The sequence below is a fragment of the Rhineura floridana genome, chromosome 9 (genome assembly GCF_030035675.1).
Source record: "Rhineura floridana isolate rRhiFlo1 chromosome 9, rRhiFlo1.hap2, whole genome shotgun sequence".
NCBI classification, from domain to species: domain Eukaryota; kingdom Metazoa; phylum Chordata; class Lepidosauria; order Squamata; family Rhineuridae; genus Rhineura; species Rhineura floridana.
Genome location: NC_084488.1, coordinates 105,260,716 through 105,277,345, shown reverse-complemented (window position 1 = coordinate 105,277,345; position 16,630 = coordinate 105,260,716). Strand labels below are relative to the sequence as shown.

General features: G+C 44.2%; 1 protein-coding gene across 7 annotated transcripts in view; it reads right to left on the bottom strand.

Annotated features, from left to right (window-relative positions):
* Nucleotides 1-16,630, bottom strand: part of FAM13A (family with sequence similarity 13 member A) — a 189,171-nt gene that overhangs the window by 68,443 nt on the left and 104,098 nt on the right. For all 7 annotated transcript variants that reach the window (XM_061583032.1, XM_061583035.1, XM_061583030.1 and 4 more), the window contains one exon: nt 2,845-2,886. In XM_061583032.1, the coding sequence (XP_061439016.1) occupies nt 2,845-2,886 (42 nt within the window). The remainder of the gene's footprint in view (nt 1-2,844; nt 2,887-16,630) is intronic.

The window sequence follows — 16,630 nt, the reverse complement described above, 5'->3', positions numbered from 1 at the left end:
TGTCTTCAGAGGCAGCCCTACGTAGAGCGGATTGCAGTAATCCAATCGTGAGGTTACCAGAGCATGTACCACTGATGTGAGGTCCTCCCTGCTCAGGTAGGGACGTAGTTGGGCTACCAACCAAAGTTGGTAGAACGCATTCCGTGCCACCGAGGCTACTTGAGCCTCAAGTGACAGGGAAGGATCTAGAAAGACTCCCAGACTACAAACTCGCTCCTTTAGGGGGAGTGTAACCCCGTCCTGGCCAGGGTGTATATCCATCACCTGATCAGAGAAACCAAGCACCAACAGCATCTCAGTCTTGTCTGGATTGAGCCTCAGTTTGTTAGCTCTCATCCAGTCCATTATCGCGGCTAGGCAACGGTTCAGCACATTGACAGCCTCACCTGAAGAAGATGAAAAGGAGAAGTAGAGTTGCGTGTCATCAGCGTACTGATGACAACGCACTCCAAAACTCCTGATGACCGCACCCAACGGCTTCATGTAGATGTTGAAAAGCATGGGAGACAGAACTGACCCCTGTAGGACTCCACATTGGAGAACCCACGGTGTCAAGCAGTGTTCCCCAAGCACTACCTTCTGGAGACGACCCGCCAAGTAGGAGCGGAACCACTGCCAAGCAGTACCACCAACTCCCAGCTCCGCAAGCCTCTCCAGAAGGATACCATGGTCGATGGTATCAAAAGCCGCTGAGAGATCAAGGAGAATCAACAGAGTTACACTCCCTCCGTCCCTCTCCTGACATAGGTCATCATACAGGGCGACCAAGGCTGTCTCGGTGCCAAAACCAGGCCTAAAACCTGATTGAAATGGGTCTAGATAATCAGTTTCATCCAACAGCGCCTGGAGCTGGCCAGCAACCACTCGTTCCAAGATCTTGCCCAGGAATGGAACGTTCGCTACTGGTCTGTAGCTGTTGAAATTTTCTGGGTCCAAGGAAGGTTTTTTCAGAAGTGGTCTCACTGCCGCCTCTTTCAGACGGCCAGGGACCACTCCCTCTCGTAAAGAGGCATTTATCACTTCCCTGGCCCAACCAGCTGTTCCATCTCTGCTAGTTTTTATAAGCCAAGAGGGGCAAGGATCTAGTACCGAAGTGGTTGCACGCACCTGTCCAAGCACCTTGTCCACGTCCTCGAGCTGAACCAACTGAAACTCATCCAATAAAACATGACAAGACAAGATAAGCTAGTTAGATAACTTAACATGAAATCTGTGGTTACTCTAAAGTAGAAGTGAAAGCTTTTGAACTCCTCTTAGAGCCATGCCATAGAAAAGAGGGGAGGAAGCATTCATGCTTAAAGTTCACCTAGGCTTGTAACACTAAACTATGGCTTAGCATTATATCCAAACCAGCACATGGGCTATATCCTTCCAGATCTAATGAGATCTCCCCTTGCCTCATGCTGACTCTCCATCATCTTTATTTGTGTGTTTTGCCTTTCTATTTTAAGTCCTATGGATAATATGGTACATGTAGTCAGGTGGATCCAACTGCTAATAAATCACTGCTCATTCGCTGTAAGCTACAAGTGGAACTGCAACTGACTTTCCACATTATCGAGGATACAGCCCTTTTGCGGTACATTCATCATGCTACATTGGCCACCTTGAGTTTCATGATGGAAGAAAGGGGGAATATAAATGCAATATATATATATTTTTAAATGTTCTGCTTATACCAGTGTATGCCTTCAGCAACAAGTAGTCTTGTGTATGTCCTAGATCTACAGCCCATCGACTTGGGCATCCAAGGAAAGAAGTGTCCTGCTGAATTTGGAGTGACTTGCTTCTGAGCATACTGTAAAAGCACTACAGAAATGACTAAGAATTTGTTGTCTTCTTCAGTGGTTTCCTACAAATGAAGCCCCAAAACAGACGGTTCTTGGAGGATATAGCTATCATGGGGAATAGCGACTGACAGACTTAACCTCAATCAGTTTGGTTAATCCTTTTTTCAAGCCATCTAAAGCCCTGTACAGACTGAACGTGCCAAGGGGAAAGCAGAATTTTGTCTGCTGGCAGCATCCCCTGAGGTCACCACATTCCCTGGCCCTGCCCACAATGCAGTGGAGACTAGTCCAGAAGGGCAAGTGGGGCTCTGCCCTCAGTCAGCCCCCACCTGCCTGCCTTCCCGTTTACAAGTCCAGTGGGTGGCCCTGGCTGTCAGCTTTCTTCCCCTTGATCTCAGTGTTGTCCTTGAAGGACTCAGCATGGGAGGAGGTTGGGGACAAAACTAGAATTAGTTAGCTCTGCCTGTCATTGGTTTTGGGTCTACCTGCTCTTGGTCTCCCTGCCTTCCACCCTATCAGTCCAAATGGGTGCCGGGCACCACTGCCGCAATGTTTAAGCATTTGGCCAAACATGCTGCTATCAGGGGCTGGGACCAGTACATGTGATCCCGTTTCTCCCTCCATGTTTTCACAGTGGTCACATCCACCCTACACATATAAAGCACATCTATAGCATGTGGCTTCCCCCAAAGAATCCTGAGAACTGTAGTTTACCTCTCCCAGAGTGACAATTCCTAGCACCCTTAACTATAGTTCCCAGGATTCTTTGAGGTGAAGCCATGCGTTTTATATGTACTTTATGGTGTGGATGTGACCTGAACACACGGAGAGGAATGTTTGCAGAGCTTGTAAGCTTGTGGCACATCTTGCGGCAATTATTTCCTTGCATTGTGTGAAAAAGTGCTTTCTTGAATCTGTCCTGCATTTATAGCTCATCCATTTCATTGGAGCGTATTGCAGATGTGCTACAGAAATTACTAATAAATGTCTTCATCTGCAGTGGTTTCTTACAAATCTGAAACACAGCGTAGACAAACAAATTAGAAGTAAATACCTTAGATAGAAGGGCGACATAGGCCTTTCATCCTCTTGGGAGCTAAAAAAGAAAAGACAACAACAGATTTATCATTAGCATGCAAGCTTCTATCTGTTTGCAAGCTAATTTGTACTGCATCATAGAGATCAGAGTGAAAGGCAACGAGGCTGAAAAAGAGGCTGCGCTGATAGGCATGTTTTGCTGCACTCTCAAAGACAGTGGCTTGCAGGAGAAGAAAACAGTGTTAAATTACATTCTTCAAGGTTACAAAATCCCAAGTCACCAAGGCAGAACTAGATCAACCACTGAACTGTCGAAAGCCAGGGCAGCTGCGCAATACTTCAAGAGCTATTTCACAAAGATCTGATACAAGCATAACCAGGACTTAGGGTTGGGGGCTTGCTGTAGTTCTATAAGTAAATAATTTGCTCCTAGGTTTATAATCTCTCTTTTACCCACATACACATACACACACACAAGATGGGGGGCAAAGAAAAACCACGTGAGACCCTGTGTTTGAATTTATGCCATATCAATTAGATACATACAAATGGTGAAGAAAGCTCCTATGTGGTGTGACTTGGAATACTATGTAAAGTTCTGCAGGCAATTCTTCCAGTGTTCTCTTCTGTGAGGAGTCAAATGCTCTGTGTACACAACTGGGAACCCTTCTACATATTTGGTGCCCTCCCCTTTCACGGATGATGGTAGCAAATAGCTGCATTAGTGGGAACTTTGGATCATGCCCATTAGATTCAAGTTTTACTTATTTATCTTACATTTATATCCCTTTTTTCAATCATGGAATCCAAGGCAGTGAACAAGCAGTCACTCCTCCAGGCACTAACTAGACACAAACCTGCTTATCTTAGCAACCTGCGGGCTTCATGTACGTTCATGGCTCATGCACACACACACTGGGGCTGGGACTAAAGATGAGAGAGAATGGCTTGCCTAGGTCAATTATTTAGTTCACGGCAGAGGGAAGAGTATAACCGGAACTTCCTGATTCGTATCTCAGGGTCTTAGGCACTAGACTATATCAGTTCTTACAATCTAAAGTGTAGTGGGTCCAATTTGAACACACACTTTGCTGCATTCAGAGTAATTTGTTTTCAGGGCACAGCATGGGTGTGCAGACCACTTCCACCATGCTTAGAACAGATGCCTTCTTCACTATAAAGATACATCCAGGCTGTTGTTATTTTCGGGAGCGATTGAATCCTGGCAAATTCAGGCCGTGCAATTAAAGCTCTTACGCAACAAACCCGCTTTGTCAAAAACTTGGGTTTTTTTTGTGGTAAGGAAAGTGACAGGGGGGGGAAAGCACTGGAAAGTGTGGGATAACACTTGCTTTGAAGCAACTGTCATCTAATCTCCCTGCCAACAAATCAGAATGAATGCTCGTTAAGCAGTCAGTGTCATGTAATCTCTCTGCAAACAAATCAAAGTGAATGCTTATTGAATAGTCAGTGTCATCTAATCTCTCTGTAAACAAATCACAGCGAATGCTCATTAAATAGTCAACATCATCTCATCTCCCTGCAAACAAATCAGAATGAATCCTCAATAAATAGTTAAGTCTGGAAGCACCGTAAGAATGTGCAAACACACAATCCACTACACCAGGTGCCATCAGCCTACCCTGGTGAACACTGTTCAGAAAAGGAGGCCAGCCTGGGGCACGATAAGAGCAATCAAACAATCAATCTGTGATAACTTTCACACCGCTGAGCAATCACAACGGAAACTTTTGAAATATAATCAAGTAAGCCTACATGAAATGGTGCCATCGCTATATGGAAAAGCAAGCCTAATCAACGTTATGATTTCATTCCCAACATTTTAGTGTAAGAAATACTTCCAGTCACACCAAGATTTGACCATTGCTTCCTAACCAATGTTGTTATTCTTTTGGAGAATATGCCCACTGATTTCTATGGTAGTTTACCTGCACTTGAAATCACCACTTGATTGGTTAATACAAAGCCCTTAATCACAGGTCTTTCTTACCTGTTTAATATTAGAAGGAAGAGAGTGGGACAGGAAGAAAACAAAGCAATGGGGATGATGGCTTCCCACAATCAATCCATCACAGTAAGAATTGCAATTTTATCACATGGAAACCCACAAGAGTATCTACGTAATAATAAACCAGTTGTGCTCAAGATACTGTTATTCACTTGATGACTGCAATCAGGTTTAAAGTTGTGGGATTTTTGCTTCTGATGTTGCAGTTCAAGTAACTTCTGTAAGGGGTGCAGTTCAGCTCCATTCTCTCACACCCCACCTTATCCACTGTGGAGCCATTACTCAGGATCAAAAGGAAAGAGATGGACAAATGAACACACAAAAGCTAGGGCAGGAGAACTGTGACGCCCTCCCCTGGTTCTCCCTGTCAGGTTCCCACCTGCTTGTGGCTACTGCCTTTCACTAGGCACCACCAGGGATACCACCAGTCCGGACCGTCCTTTATATGGTTTCTCACTCTGCTCTAGCACAGATCTCACTAGATCCCCCTGCTAGGCAGCACCACCAGTCACGTCCTATAACCAATACTCCCAGAGACTTTGCCTGAGTCTCTCTCTAGCTGGTTACTTTTGTGACTGCATGCTTATGCTGTTCCCAACCCCCTTGTATCTTTACAGATAATGCATACAACTCTGGGTTGCTCTGGATACTTGAATTGTTATTATTCCTCCCTTCACTGCTGCCACCATTAGATACTGTTTCTGTTCAGCCTTGGTAATTACCTTGCCCTCCCTTCTGGTATGTATATCCCCCAGCCAAGAATCAGGCCTTTGGTAAACCAAATAAGTATTTATTAAATATCAGAAATAACAAGATTAGTTTTAGAATGTTTCACAAGCGTATGGTTTCATCTATTCCTGTTTTGTACTTGACTTATTATTAATCAGAACTCCAACTCCCTCTTTCTCCACACTCCTGACCTCCACCCTCAAACACCTCTTTCTCCACACTCCCAACATCCACCACCAAACACCTTCTTCTCCACCCTACTAACATCCACCCACCAAACACCTTCTTCTCCACCCTACTAACATCCACCTCGATTCAACTTGAAGACAGTTCGGAAGCTTCAGCTAGTGCAGAATGCAGCAGCTAGATTATTGACGAGGACCAGTCGGTCTTCGCGTATAATTCCTGTTCTGGCTCGCCTGCACTGGCTACCTATTTGCTTCCGGGCGAGATTCAAGGTGTTGGTTATGACCTATAAAGCCTTACATGGTGTGGGACCGCAATACCTGGTGGAACGCCTCTCCGACTATGAACCTACCCGTTCGCTTCGTTCGTCATCGAAGGCCCTCCTCCGGGTACCAACTCATTGTGAAGCCCGGAGGGTGGTTACTAGATCTAGGGCCTTTTCCGTGGTGGCCCCCGAGTTGTGGAATAGCCTCCCCGAAGAGGTACGCCTGGCGCCTACACTATTATCTTTTCGGTGCCAGGTAAAGACCTTTTTATGCTCCCAGGCATTTTAATCACTCTAATCTTTTTAGCTTTTTAATCTTGTATACTAAGTCTTTATTTTTATTTTCTGTTTAACTGTATTTGTTTTTATGTCATATATGTTTTTGTGATTTTATTATTGCCATGTATGTATTTTACCCTATGCTGTTTACCGCCCTGAGAGCTATTTGCTAAGGGCGGTATATAAATGTAACCAAATAAATAAATAAATAAAATAAATAACTGTCATTCTTCCATTTATACTCTCAGCCATTCAAACGCTCAGCCAATCGTCCAGCATTCTACTGCTCATGTACTCCCCCATCCTCTTTCACTCCACTTACCATATGTCTTCTATATAAACAGCACTTACCATATTTACCCTACAAGCAAGAACATCACAAGAACCCATTTCCCGGGGGGGGGGGGAGAGCTCACCCATTCCTCTCCTGTTGCTTACTTAAGTCTTTAACTGAGGATGGGATTGGATGAGAGAACCCCCAAGCTCCACATTCCCACTCACAACAGCTCAAAAGCTCTTTGTAAATCTTGCCTGGTAGTCTGAGGCTATCATCATCTTACAACTAGCCATAAGGGGGCCTTCCCATCAGCAACCATCAACAGGAAAAAACCACTACCACTTGAAAATGAAAATGGACCACCTTCAAGTCGATCCTGACTTATGGCAACCCTATGAATAGGGTTTTCATGGTAAGCAATATTCAGAGGCTGAGAGGCAGTGACTGGCCCAAGGTTACCCAGTGAGCTTCGTGGCTGTGTGGGGATTCGAACCCTGGTCTTCCAGGTTGTAGGCCAGCACCTTAACCACTACACCACACTCGCAAATAAATTCCTTGCTAACAGGTTGACTGAATCTACCAAGAGAAAGGAGAATGTAATGGATCAGGACTAAGGTGCCTCTTTTCAAAGTCTCCACACAGCCCCTAACTCCTGAACTACTTGTTGATGTGGGAATGACCAGGTGTTGGACCCACTCCATCCCTTTCCCAGGGTACCTCTGTACCCCATAGATAAAGACTTCACTTCTAGGAAGCAGAGAGGAGAGAACTCTAGGATGCCTCTCTTCAGGGCCGGCACCAAAGGGCAGCCAGTTTGGTCGCTGGCTGAGGGGCCCCTGAAGGGCCCCTTCTTAGGGTGGGGAAGTAGCGCTCCCTTGCAGCAGATTCCCTCGCTCCACCTACCTCTTTCTCCTGTCTTCTACTGCTGAGTGCTGCATGCGCAGGGCTACCCTCAACCAAGATGGCAGCAGAGGCTACTTTAAAGGGCTGATGCACCTACCACCATCTTAGTTGATGGCAGGCATGTTCATGCGCATGCATGTACTGTGCATGCGTGCCATCAACCAATATGGCGGGGTCAGCCCCTTACGAGAAGCCATCTTGGTTGATGGGAGCCCTGTGCATGCAGCATGCACAGCAGCAGAATGCAGGAGAGGTAGCTGGAACAGGCAGGAGCCGTGCACCCGGGACAGGCTGGTGCCAAAGGGCCCAGTCATTCCTGGTGGTGTGCGGGTGCTGGTGCCCGGGGCAGGCTGGTGCCCAAGGGCTCTGGCATGCCTGGGGCTGACCCTGCCCCTTTTTCATGTTTACAGAATATTTATTTATTTTCATATGTATTTATATACCACGTAATATCTCGCTAAGCGGTTTACAAAACTATTAACAAATAGCAGCGCATCTTACGAGTCAGGAAAAGTCTGTTGGAACAGATGAGTCTTCAATTGTTGTTTGAAGCTCATCACATTTGGTACCTCCCATACAGCCCACTGCAGGGATCTCCAAGACTTCTGGGGCAGTGAGCCCACAGGGAGTTTTGAGAAGGTGCTGTGGGTGCCAGTCAGAAAATGGCTGCTGTGGGGCATGGTGTAACACAAAAAAATCTGAAAGAGCAGGAAAAGTGAGATAGGACCACAATATGGTGGGGTATGCCCTCTCCAGCATCAGTTGCCCCTTCAATGGTGAAAAAGGCACCTACATCAGTCACCGCCATTCTTGCTCACAGAGAGAAGCTCTGTTCAGATTGGATGGGAGGGTAGATGTTCAATCCTGACATCCAATGACATGCGGGCACATTTAAGGCGGGGTGTGTGTTCAGTGTAGGAGATGTTGGCTGTGTGTAATTTGTGTTGCTTAATTTCGTTTCAAGCAGCACCACAGCAAGCAGAGTAACAGCAGAGGTTGAAATGCGAGTGTGCCAGCGTGTGCGTGCGTTTTACCTAAGAAAGCAGGCTTTTACCCTGCTTCAGGATCACTGAGACTGGAGACTTAGTAAAATAAGAAAAGCTAGTTTATTTATAGAAATACATTGTAGATAGAAAAGCAAACCTAGTTCTAACTAACTAGCTAAGTTGGAGGCGTAACGCCCAGGTGCTTGGAGACAGCAGAGACAGCAGAGACAAAGGGATGTCTCCTCTCTCCCGGACAGTCGGATGACAAAGGAAGTGGAAAGGGCGGAAGGAGGAGGGGCAGGTAAGCTTCCCTAAAGATGTCACAGTCTAGCAACAGAAGGAAGTCAGTCAGAGCATAACAGGTAAAGGTAATCAAGCCTATCCACCTGGAGGACCCCAGCTCTATCTCCCTTCTGGAGCACAAACAAAAGAACAAAACAGGAGTTGCTCTTGTCCCACTTCCAACAGGAGAGGTGCGTTCAATGCAGGAAAGGCTGAGTCAGCATAGATAGGAACTGAACAGGAAGAGCAAACAGTCTCTTGCGCATTGTGAATTTTTGAGAGGACATTTACCAAGATCTTTTGTGGGTGCCATAGGAAGTACTGGTGGGCAGTGGCAGCCACGGGCACCACGTAGGAGACCCCTGGCATACAGAACCCTCTCTGTGGAACAAGTATGTCACATATACCCTTGTACCTGAAGTGTGTGTGAACAGGAGAAGAGCAAGGCCCTGAAATAACAGTAATACCATATAGAAGGAGGGCCTAACACAATCTGCCCACGTTCGTGCATTTGTAGCCTCTGCCCTGGTTGCTAACAATATTTCTTCAATCCTCCTCTCCTTGATTCTCTGAGGAGCACGACTGGGGGGTGGCAACCTCTCTCTGGCTTTGTAATTTCTGAGAACTGGGACTGATATAGGCCTTGTTGATGTGGTGAACCTCTCCTTGGACAGCATCACTTCAGCTTCCATGTATTTGGCTCAGGTAACTGAACATTCCTCCAAACAAACAAGAAGAAGTTGCTTACACATAGAAATCTAGCAAGTCAAGGAGAAGGTAAGGCTAAACGCTTTCTCCCCAACATTTCTACGTAATGGAATTTGTTTGTTTGCATGGAAGAGTATCAGGTCATATGAAGCCCCACCTGCAGTCTGAAGGGGAGAGGCCAGGCATAAGTTTACCACCTCAATGGCCATATGTGGTACCACCCAAAACCCTTATTTATGCAGGAGCTCTATGAGTGGACCTCACACCTGAAAAAGTTCTTCACCCACACATATGCAAGGACTGCTGCTTGTAGGGGAAGAACCGTCGATTTTTTATTTAGAGATTTTTGTTTTGTTATTGTTTTTTATCTTCAGTCAAACAGAGACTCCCAGAGCAACTTACATGCCACAAAAAAAAAAAAAGGCAATTCCTTCCCTCAGGCTTACCATCTAAAAAGACATGACACAAAAGGAAAATGGATTAGGAAGGAGGAGGAAATAAGCAAGCTTGGATTCACAAGACATGGTGCTTGTTCACAGCTTAGGGCAAGTTCAGCAGTGCTGTGAGTGGTCATGCCACATCTGTGTAGACCTTCATTCTTGAAGGCAGTCTTGTATTAAAGGACTCGCCTGTAAGTCATAGCTAAGGAATTGCATGCATAAATACAGGTGTGAGAGCAGGCTGGTGGAGGAGGGACAGAGTGGTCCATCCCTCATTTGCATCCAGAACTGGAAGCCAGTGGGCTACCATGAGTGGGAAGCTGCCACTTCTCTGCCCAGCCCAGAAATGTAATGGATTGCTGGAGAAGGTACAGAGCTCTCTGTTCATTGTCTGCCAGCTCTCAGTAAGCTAGTACAATCTTTTGAAGGCTAGTAACTTTTGTGGGCTCATATACAAGATTGTCGCAAGGAAATGCCTATTCTCCTTGTCTCACTTCTGCCTTTCTCTGGCATTTCATTTCCTACTGCTACAGCCCAATCAACAATGAACCCTTCCCTCCCCAAAAAGCAAGAAATGCTATTTATATGTTCTGTGCCTTTGGAGCAGTTAAACATTGACCTTCCCTCCAAGATGAACAATCCAGGGAGTCTGCAAAAAGGCCCTTGGAGAGCAGAAGGGTCAGACCCTCATCTTTAAAGCAAATGTTTGCAAAGGGACTTGCCACGGAAGTCACATGTTTGCCCTTTCCCAAGAAATGATAAAAAAATGCTTGGCAGGCCACTCATTCTCGCCAAATATTTGGCTACTTAAAATATAATCAACTGTTTTGATTACTGAACTATATTTAATGACATTCTACTTTGACCTCAGATAAAAGAACCCTGCAGAAAAACAACTCCCAGAGCAAAATAAAATGAAATGAAATGTAAACAGCGGTGCCAAATGGGGATAAATCTATGCATGAGGCTAAGTCTATGCATGAAGAAGAGTGAGGTTTGGATGGGGTGGTAAAAGGGACAGTGGAAGTTGGTCCATTAGGGGTAACAGGACATTGACCCACCTACCCCAGACTGCTCTCAGCCAGCCTCCACCTACCTGCCTTCTTACTTACAGCCAATCCAGGAGGCAGCACTTCCTGTCATTAGCAGAACTCTACAGGGAGGAAACTAGAATTACTTGGCTCCACCTGTCATTGGCTTCTCTGCCTGCTGCTCCACAAGATCCAGTGGGCACCAGCCACAACAGAAAAGGGGCTGCACCACATCAGACTGCAAGGTGGGAGAATTCCAATTTTGGTTTATTTCGCCGGATTAGGAAAAAACCCTTTGTGCAATAGAAAACTAGCACATCAGGGAGAAAGGTCACATCCTAGCCTGCTTGCCAGCTGTGCTGCTTTTCTATTTGCATGTAACTTTCAAGATGGGACAGCATTTAAAAATGTGATCACTTTCTTGCAGCCTGAAGTGGTACAGTCCAGTCTACCATCTTGGCACCCTACCACTTCATTTTGCTGCATGTATAAACCAAGCCTGCATATAACCTGACAAGTGAGGATAACACTTCATGCATCTGATGAAGTGGGCTCTAGTCAACAAAAAAAGATGCCACAAGAAATCTGTTTTTCTTTTAAGGCAGGTATGGGGAACCTTTGGCCTTCCAGAGGTTGCTAAACTACAACTCCCATCATTTCTGGCTTACTGGCCATGCTTGCTGAGGTTGATGGGAGTTGTCTCTCAGCAACATCTGGATTCCTGAAACCTGTTTTAAGGACAACCTCTTTATTAAGCATTCCTTCTGATTTGTTTGCAGCGTAATTAGATGACAGTGTTTCAAGCAAGTGTCATTCCCTCACCTTCCAATGCATTTCCCCATCACTTACTTTACTGCAAAAAAGTAGCATTTTGGGGGGGAGGAGGGGGAATGGGTTTGTGTGCAAGAGCACCAAATCAACTTTAATTGTGCAACCTGTATTTGCCAGTATGTGCTTGAATCCTACCAGAAAATAACAATCTGGAAGTGCCCTATGTTGTTTTTGCTACAGAGGAGGAAAAGTGGTTTTAGCTGTACTGGCTTATCAGGTTAGCTTTGTTGATTTTGGCTTAACCTGACTGCAAATTTTGTTGTGTTGGATCTCATTTTCTCCTTATCATTCAGGTACAGCTTGACAAGCCAATCTCTTCTGCAAATAGATAGCAACATCTTGGTTTCTGCAGAAAGTCTAAGGGAAGCATTTTCTGAATGTGTTCAGAATATTAGAGAATTTTAGCTGAGCAAAAGTGATGCTTTCACCAGTGATGCTTTAACCGATTGCAGGAGGTGAAGGTGCATATCAGATGCCAATAATTAAAATTGCATTTTATATCACACAGGATTCTTGCTTGTAACAGGGGGCATGATTTTCCAGCACATGATTTTATGACAGGGTCAACAACTGGCCTATTGAAGTGTACTGCCTCCCTCTCACCCACCTCCTTGTCAGTTTCTCAAACTAAGGGCAAAAAATCAGATGGAGAAAGGGTTACAGCATTCTGGTACATGTTTTGCATGCAAAATACCACAGATTCAATCCTTGGCATTGCCATGTGACACTGGGAAAAACTCCTGTCTGTTATCCCACAGAGCTGCTACCAATCAAGGCAGACCAGGGATAGGCAAATCTGTTATTAGATTCCATTTCCCACCATTTCCCACCAGTCAGCGTGGCCCATGACCAGGGATTTTGGGAGTTGGAGTCCAGCAATATCTGGAGGATCTCTTGAGTAAACAATACTGAGTTAGACAGAACATTTATCTAACTCGGTATTAGGTGGTTTCCTAAGGCTGCTTTCATACTGCACTTTATTCTGTTATTCTGATGATTTCTTGCCTAGTAATTTGCACATTGTATTTGATCTTTCACATGACATACATGCTAGTTCCGGAAATCTTGTGGGATATAGTGCAAGTTCAGCGCAAAGTTTCATGATAAATAATACTAGAAATAATCTGTTTGCAAGCTTGGGAACCTGGAAAATCATGGGAGTTTTTTGCTAAGTGCAGCTGCTCACATGACAGGTATCCCAGCATGCAGTGCACTCCTGCCCTCTAGAGGTGCGGGGTTTTTTGCCTGACAAAAATTGTACCGCTATTCCGGCTTATGCGTGGGTAGCAGCAGCATTTCCCACACCACCACCCTGTGTCTACGCAACTAAAAAAAAAATTCAGATGCTAAAGGGAGAGGGGTTGCAAGGTGACAGGATGAGATCTTAGACCCACACAGTGGGGAACTACAGTGCACATGTGTATAACTGGTGAGGGACTAAAACAAGACATTGTTCATTGCAGCCATATGAAAGACATTTGCATGAAATGCCGGTATATCGGCTGAAACAGCTACTGTTCCTTAATGCAACAGTACTGCAGAGTGAAAGCAGCTTTAGAAATCAGGACAGAAGTGCTACCATTTTAATCCATTAAGCCAACACAATAAGCCCCATGTCTAGAAGCAGCCTATGTTTCTACAGTTGTGGTGTAATAACCGAACATTGGAGGGGAGCAGAATGCTGGCCCACCACTTCTCACTTCCTTCACAACTTGGCCGTTCTGGAAAACGAGTTGTTGCCCAGGCTTCTACAACCCCGACTTTCCCTTGCTCCTCCCCTTGTTCGTTTCACCAACCTGCCGGTGGCCGGACGCAATTCAAAGGGTGGGTTTTAACCTTTAAAGCCCTAAATAATATTAAAAATAATAATTGCAGCCATTGACCTTTGTTTTTACTGTATTTTTAATGGTTTATACTGTACAGTTTTTTTTTACTTGTTGTAAAGCGTTTTGATGTTTTTAAAAGCAGAACACAAATGCATTTATAAATAATAAATCAATAAATGACTTGGGACCCAGGCACCAAATGGACCATCTGTTCCTTATCCGGGTGACCCAACCATCCCAAGTTAGGTGAGAGGCAACAAGAAAAAGGGCACAAGCATTTCATATTTCATTGATTCAAGCTGTTGCTGTTTTTAATTGCTTTACTGATGTTTTTAGTGGCTCTTTTAATGCTATTTTAAGCCTTGATGTTTAGAAGAAAAGTTATAAAAGGTGGGATATAATGTTCTTAAAACACAGAAACAAGCATGCCAACCAGCCTTACGTTGGATTCAGAAATACTACCAGCCACTTGGAAAGATGTTTCTAGTTGGGAGCCCCACGTTTTTACCTATCCACCTATGACTCATGAGGCTCAGCCACGAGATCAGCTGCTTATGTTCATATGATAAAAATCAGTTACCCTAGTAATCCAATAACTAAAGGTTCAACAGAGTGACGTATATGTCCATTATTATCTACAAGATACTCTAAAACATTCTAATTAAGATAACATTGCATCTGAGGAGACTTGCAATTGCTCCCTTTTTTATCCTAATGCTTAATAACATGTTTACATGGATGGGGCCATCCAATGTCTGTTGCTTTATTTCTTGAAGATTAAAATCAAGAGGAGAGCATGGCAGACAACCGAGAAGCAACACATCTGTTTATTTTTTGCAGTCTGGCAAGATTCCTTGGATGGGTAAAGACAGAAAATGGGTCAGAGAGAGGTGGAGTGAATTACTGATGCTGTACTGCAGCCAAAGCTGCGCCCTGCCTTTGAATCTAACAGGAGCATGTTAATACAGACCAAACATAAGTTAAGTTGCATAACTGGAGTGCAAGAGTAAGGTTATTAAGCAACCGCAAGCATGCATGGCGGGACTGTGTCTGAAAACTTGATTAAGTGTAAAGAGACTGCAGCTGCAATATTTCAGAAGAAAAACAATGTTTTTTCTTCTGCCTCTACAAAAGAAATTAAAACATTCTATCTCCAGAGTGACATATTCCACCACCAGTTGCAAGGCTTAGGTCTTCATGATATACAACAGCGGTGTGGAACCTGTAGGCAAGAGGGGTCCTAATTTGGCCCATGAGGTCGTTTCCTCCCAAAGCCGCAACCACCTGCCCCACACCTGATGTCATATGTGACATTGAGTGTGTGCCAGATAGAAGATGCAGCTGAGAAGGAATACGCTGGGCGCCATAAACTGTGCTCCTGATTGTCCCTTGGGATGTGGGGCTTGTATTTGTCGTCTTTTAAATTTGCTATCAAATATAAGCCCCACTGGGATTGGTTCTCCTTGGAAGCTCCTGACCAGAGTTACCAAGCAGAACCGATCCCTGCCGAAAGCAGAGTTTTCCGGCAAACCCTGCTGGGATCAGCTGCACTTATACTTGCACACTCCAGTTTGGCAGGGATCTCCCTTTGCAACCCTGCTTGGGTTCAAGCTGGGCTGGAAAGGAAGCATGGAAAGATGTTGGGTCACTGGACATAATGCGAAAACGACAACTATGAATTATTTATATGCCCCTGTTTAGACCGTCTAGTCAATGCTACCCCATGTTAAAAACAAAGCACTCTCCCAGTACAAAGATTTGTGATTATACTGCATGTTTGAATGTGTAAGCTTAACTCTCACTAAAGTCAACAGAATGTAAGCTGCCTGCATGCCGGACAGCATCCTGGGAATCTCCAGTCGGATCTACACAGTTTGTACAAATAAAATAGCCCTACTCTTGAGTGAGCAAGAGTCTCTCAGAACAGTTGACCAATTTTCCTTATCGCTTTACACTCCTTCTGAATAAGTCAACTGAAACAAACAGACAAACAAACTTCCCTTTACTTTCACCAAATTGACCTATTAGATTAAGCTGGGGACAAAGAATATTTTGCAAACAGGGGCATCAATCCTGACACTGCTTGCACTTACACTTAAATTACTATAACGTAACATATAATGTAGTTATCTATGTCTGTTTCTAAAGTTTTACATTATCTGTGTTTTATTATCTTATGTATACTTGTCCTTTTAACAATTTAGTGGATTTTAGCTATGTTTTAGTGATAATTCTATTATGTACACTGTTCAGAGAGTTTTGTGATTAAGCGATCTCTATTTTTTTCTAAATAAATAAATAAAAGTAAGGGTACTATGCACAAATCATTTCATGAACTAGTCTGCATTTATGGCATCTCTCTCTCTCACACACACACACACACACACACACACTCACACACAAACAAACAAGCTTTAGTAATGTCTAACTTCTGCCCCTTTAAAAATGTGTGGCAGTTTATTTTATTTATTTATTTTATTTGTATTCCGCCCTTTGTCCCAGTAGGAGCCCAGGGCAGCAAACAAGCACTAAAACACTTTAAAACATCATAAAAACAGATCTTAAAATACATTAAAACAATCAGGATTATGTCATTAATCCTGAGCTGCAAAGCATCTTGAGAGGTGCCCGGATGGGCCATAAGGTCCAAAGTACAACTATTATCTCACTGGGCTTACCTAGAAGATATGTGTATAAAGAGTTGGCCTGTGATCCAAGCTAAAAACAAGTTACTATAGTGGCCCTAGAATACCTAATACAGATAACATTCCTCAAGCAGGGAGGGCAATTAAGAACTCCAATGGGAGATTACATGTCAGTTAATGTTTTCAATGATTGGTACATAGGTCAGAAAATGAGCTCCATGACTAATACATTTAACGTAGAATGGGCCTGAGATTATCTCTTTTCAACTTAATTATTTGCAGGCGGTCATAAAGAGGCTACTTGGTCACGTACACAGTTTAAGCACATTTGTGAGTTTGGTATTGGGGCCTCTACAACCCAGAAGCATATTTCTGGATGATGCTA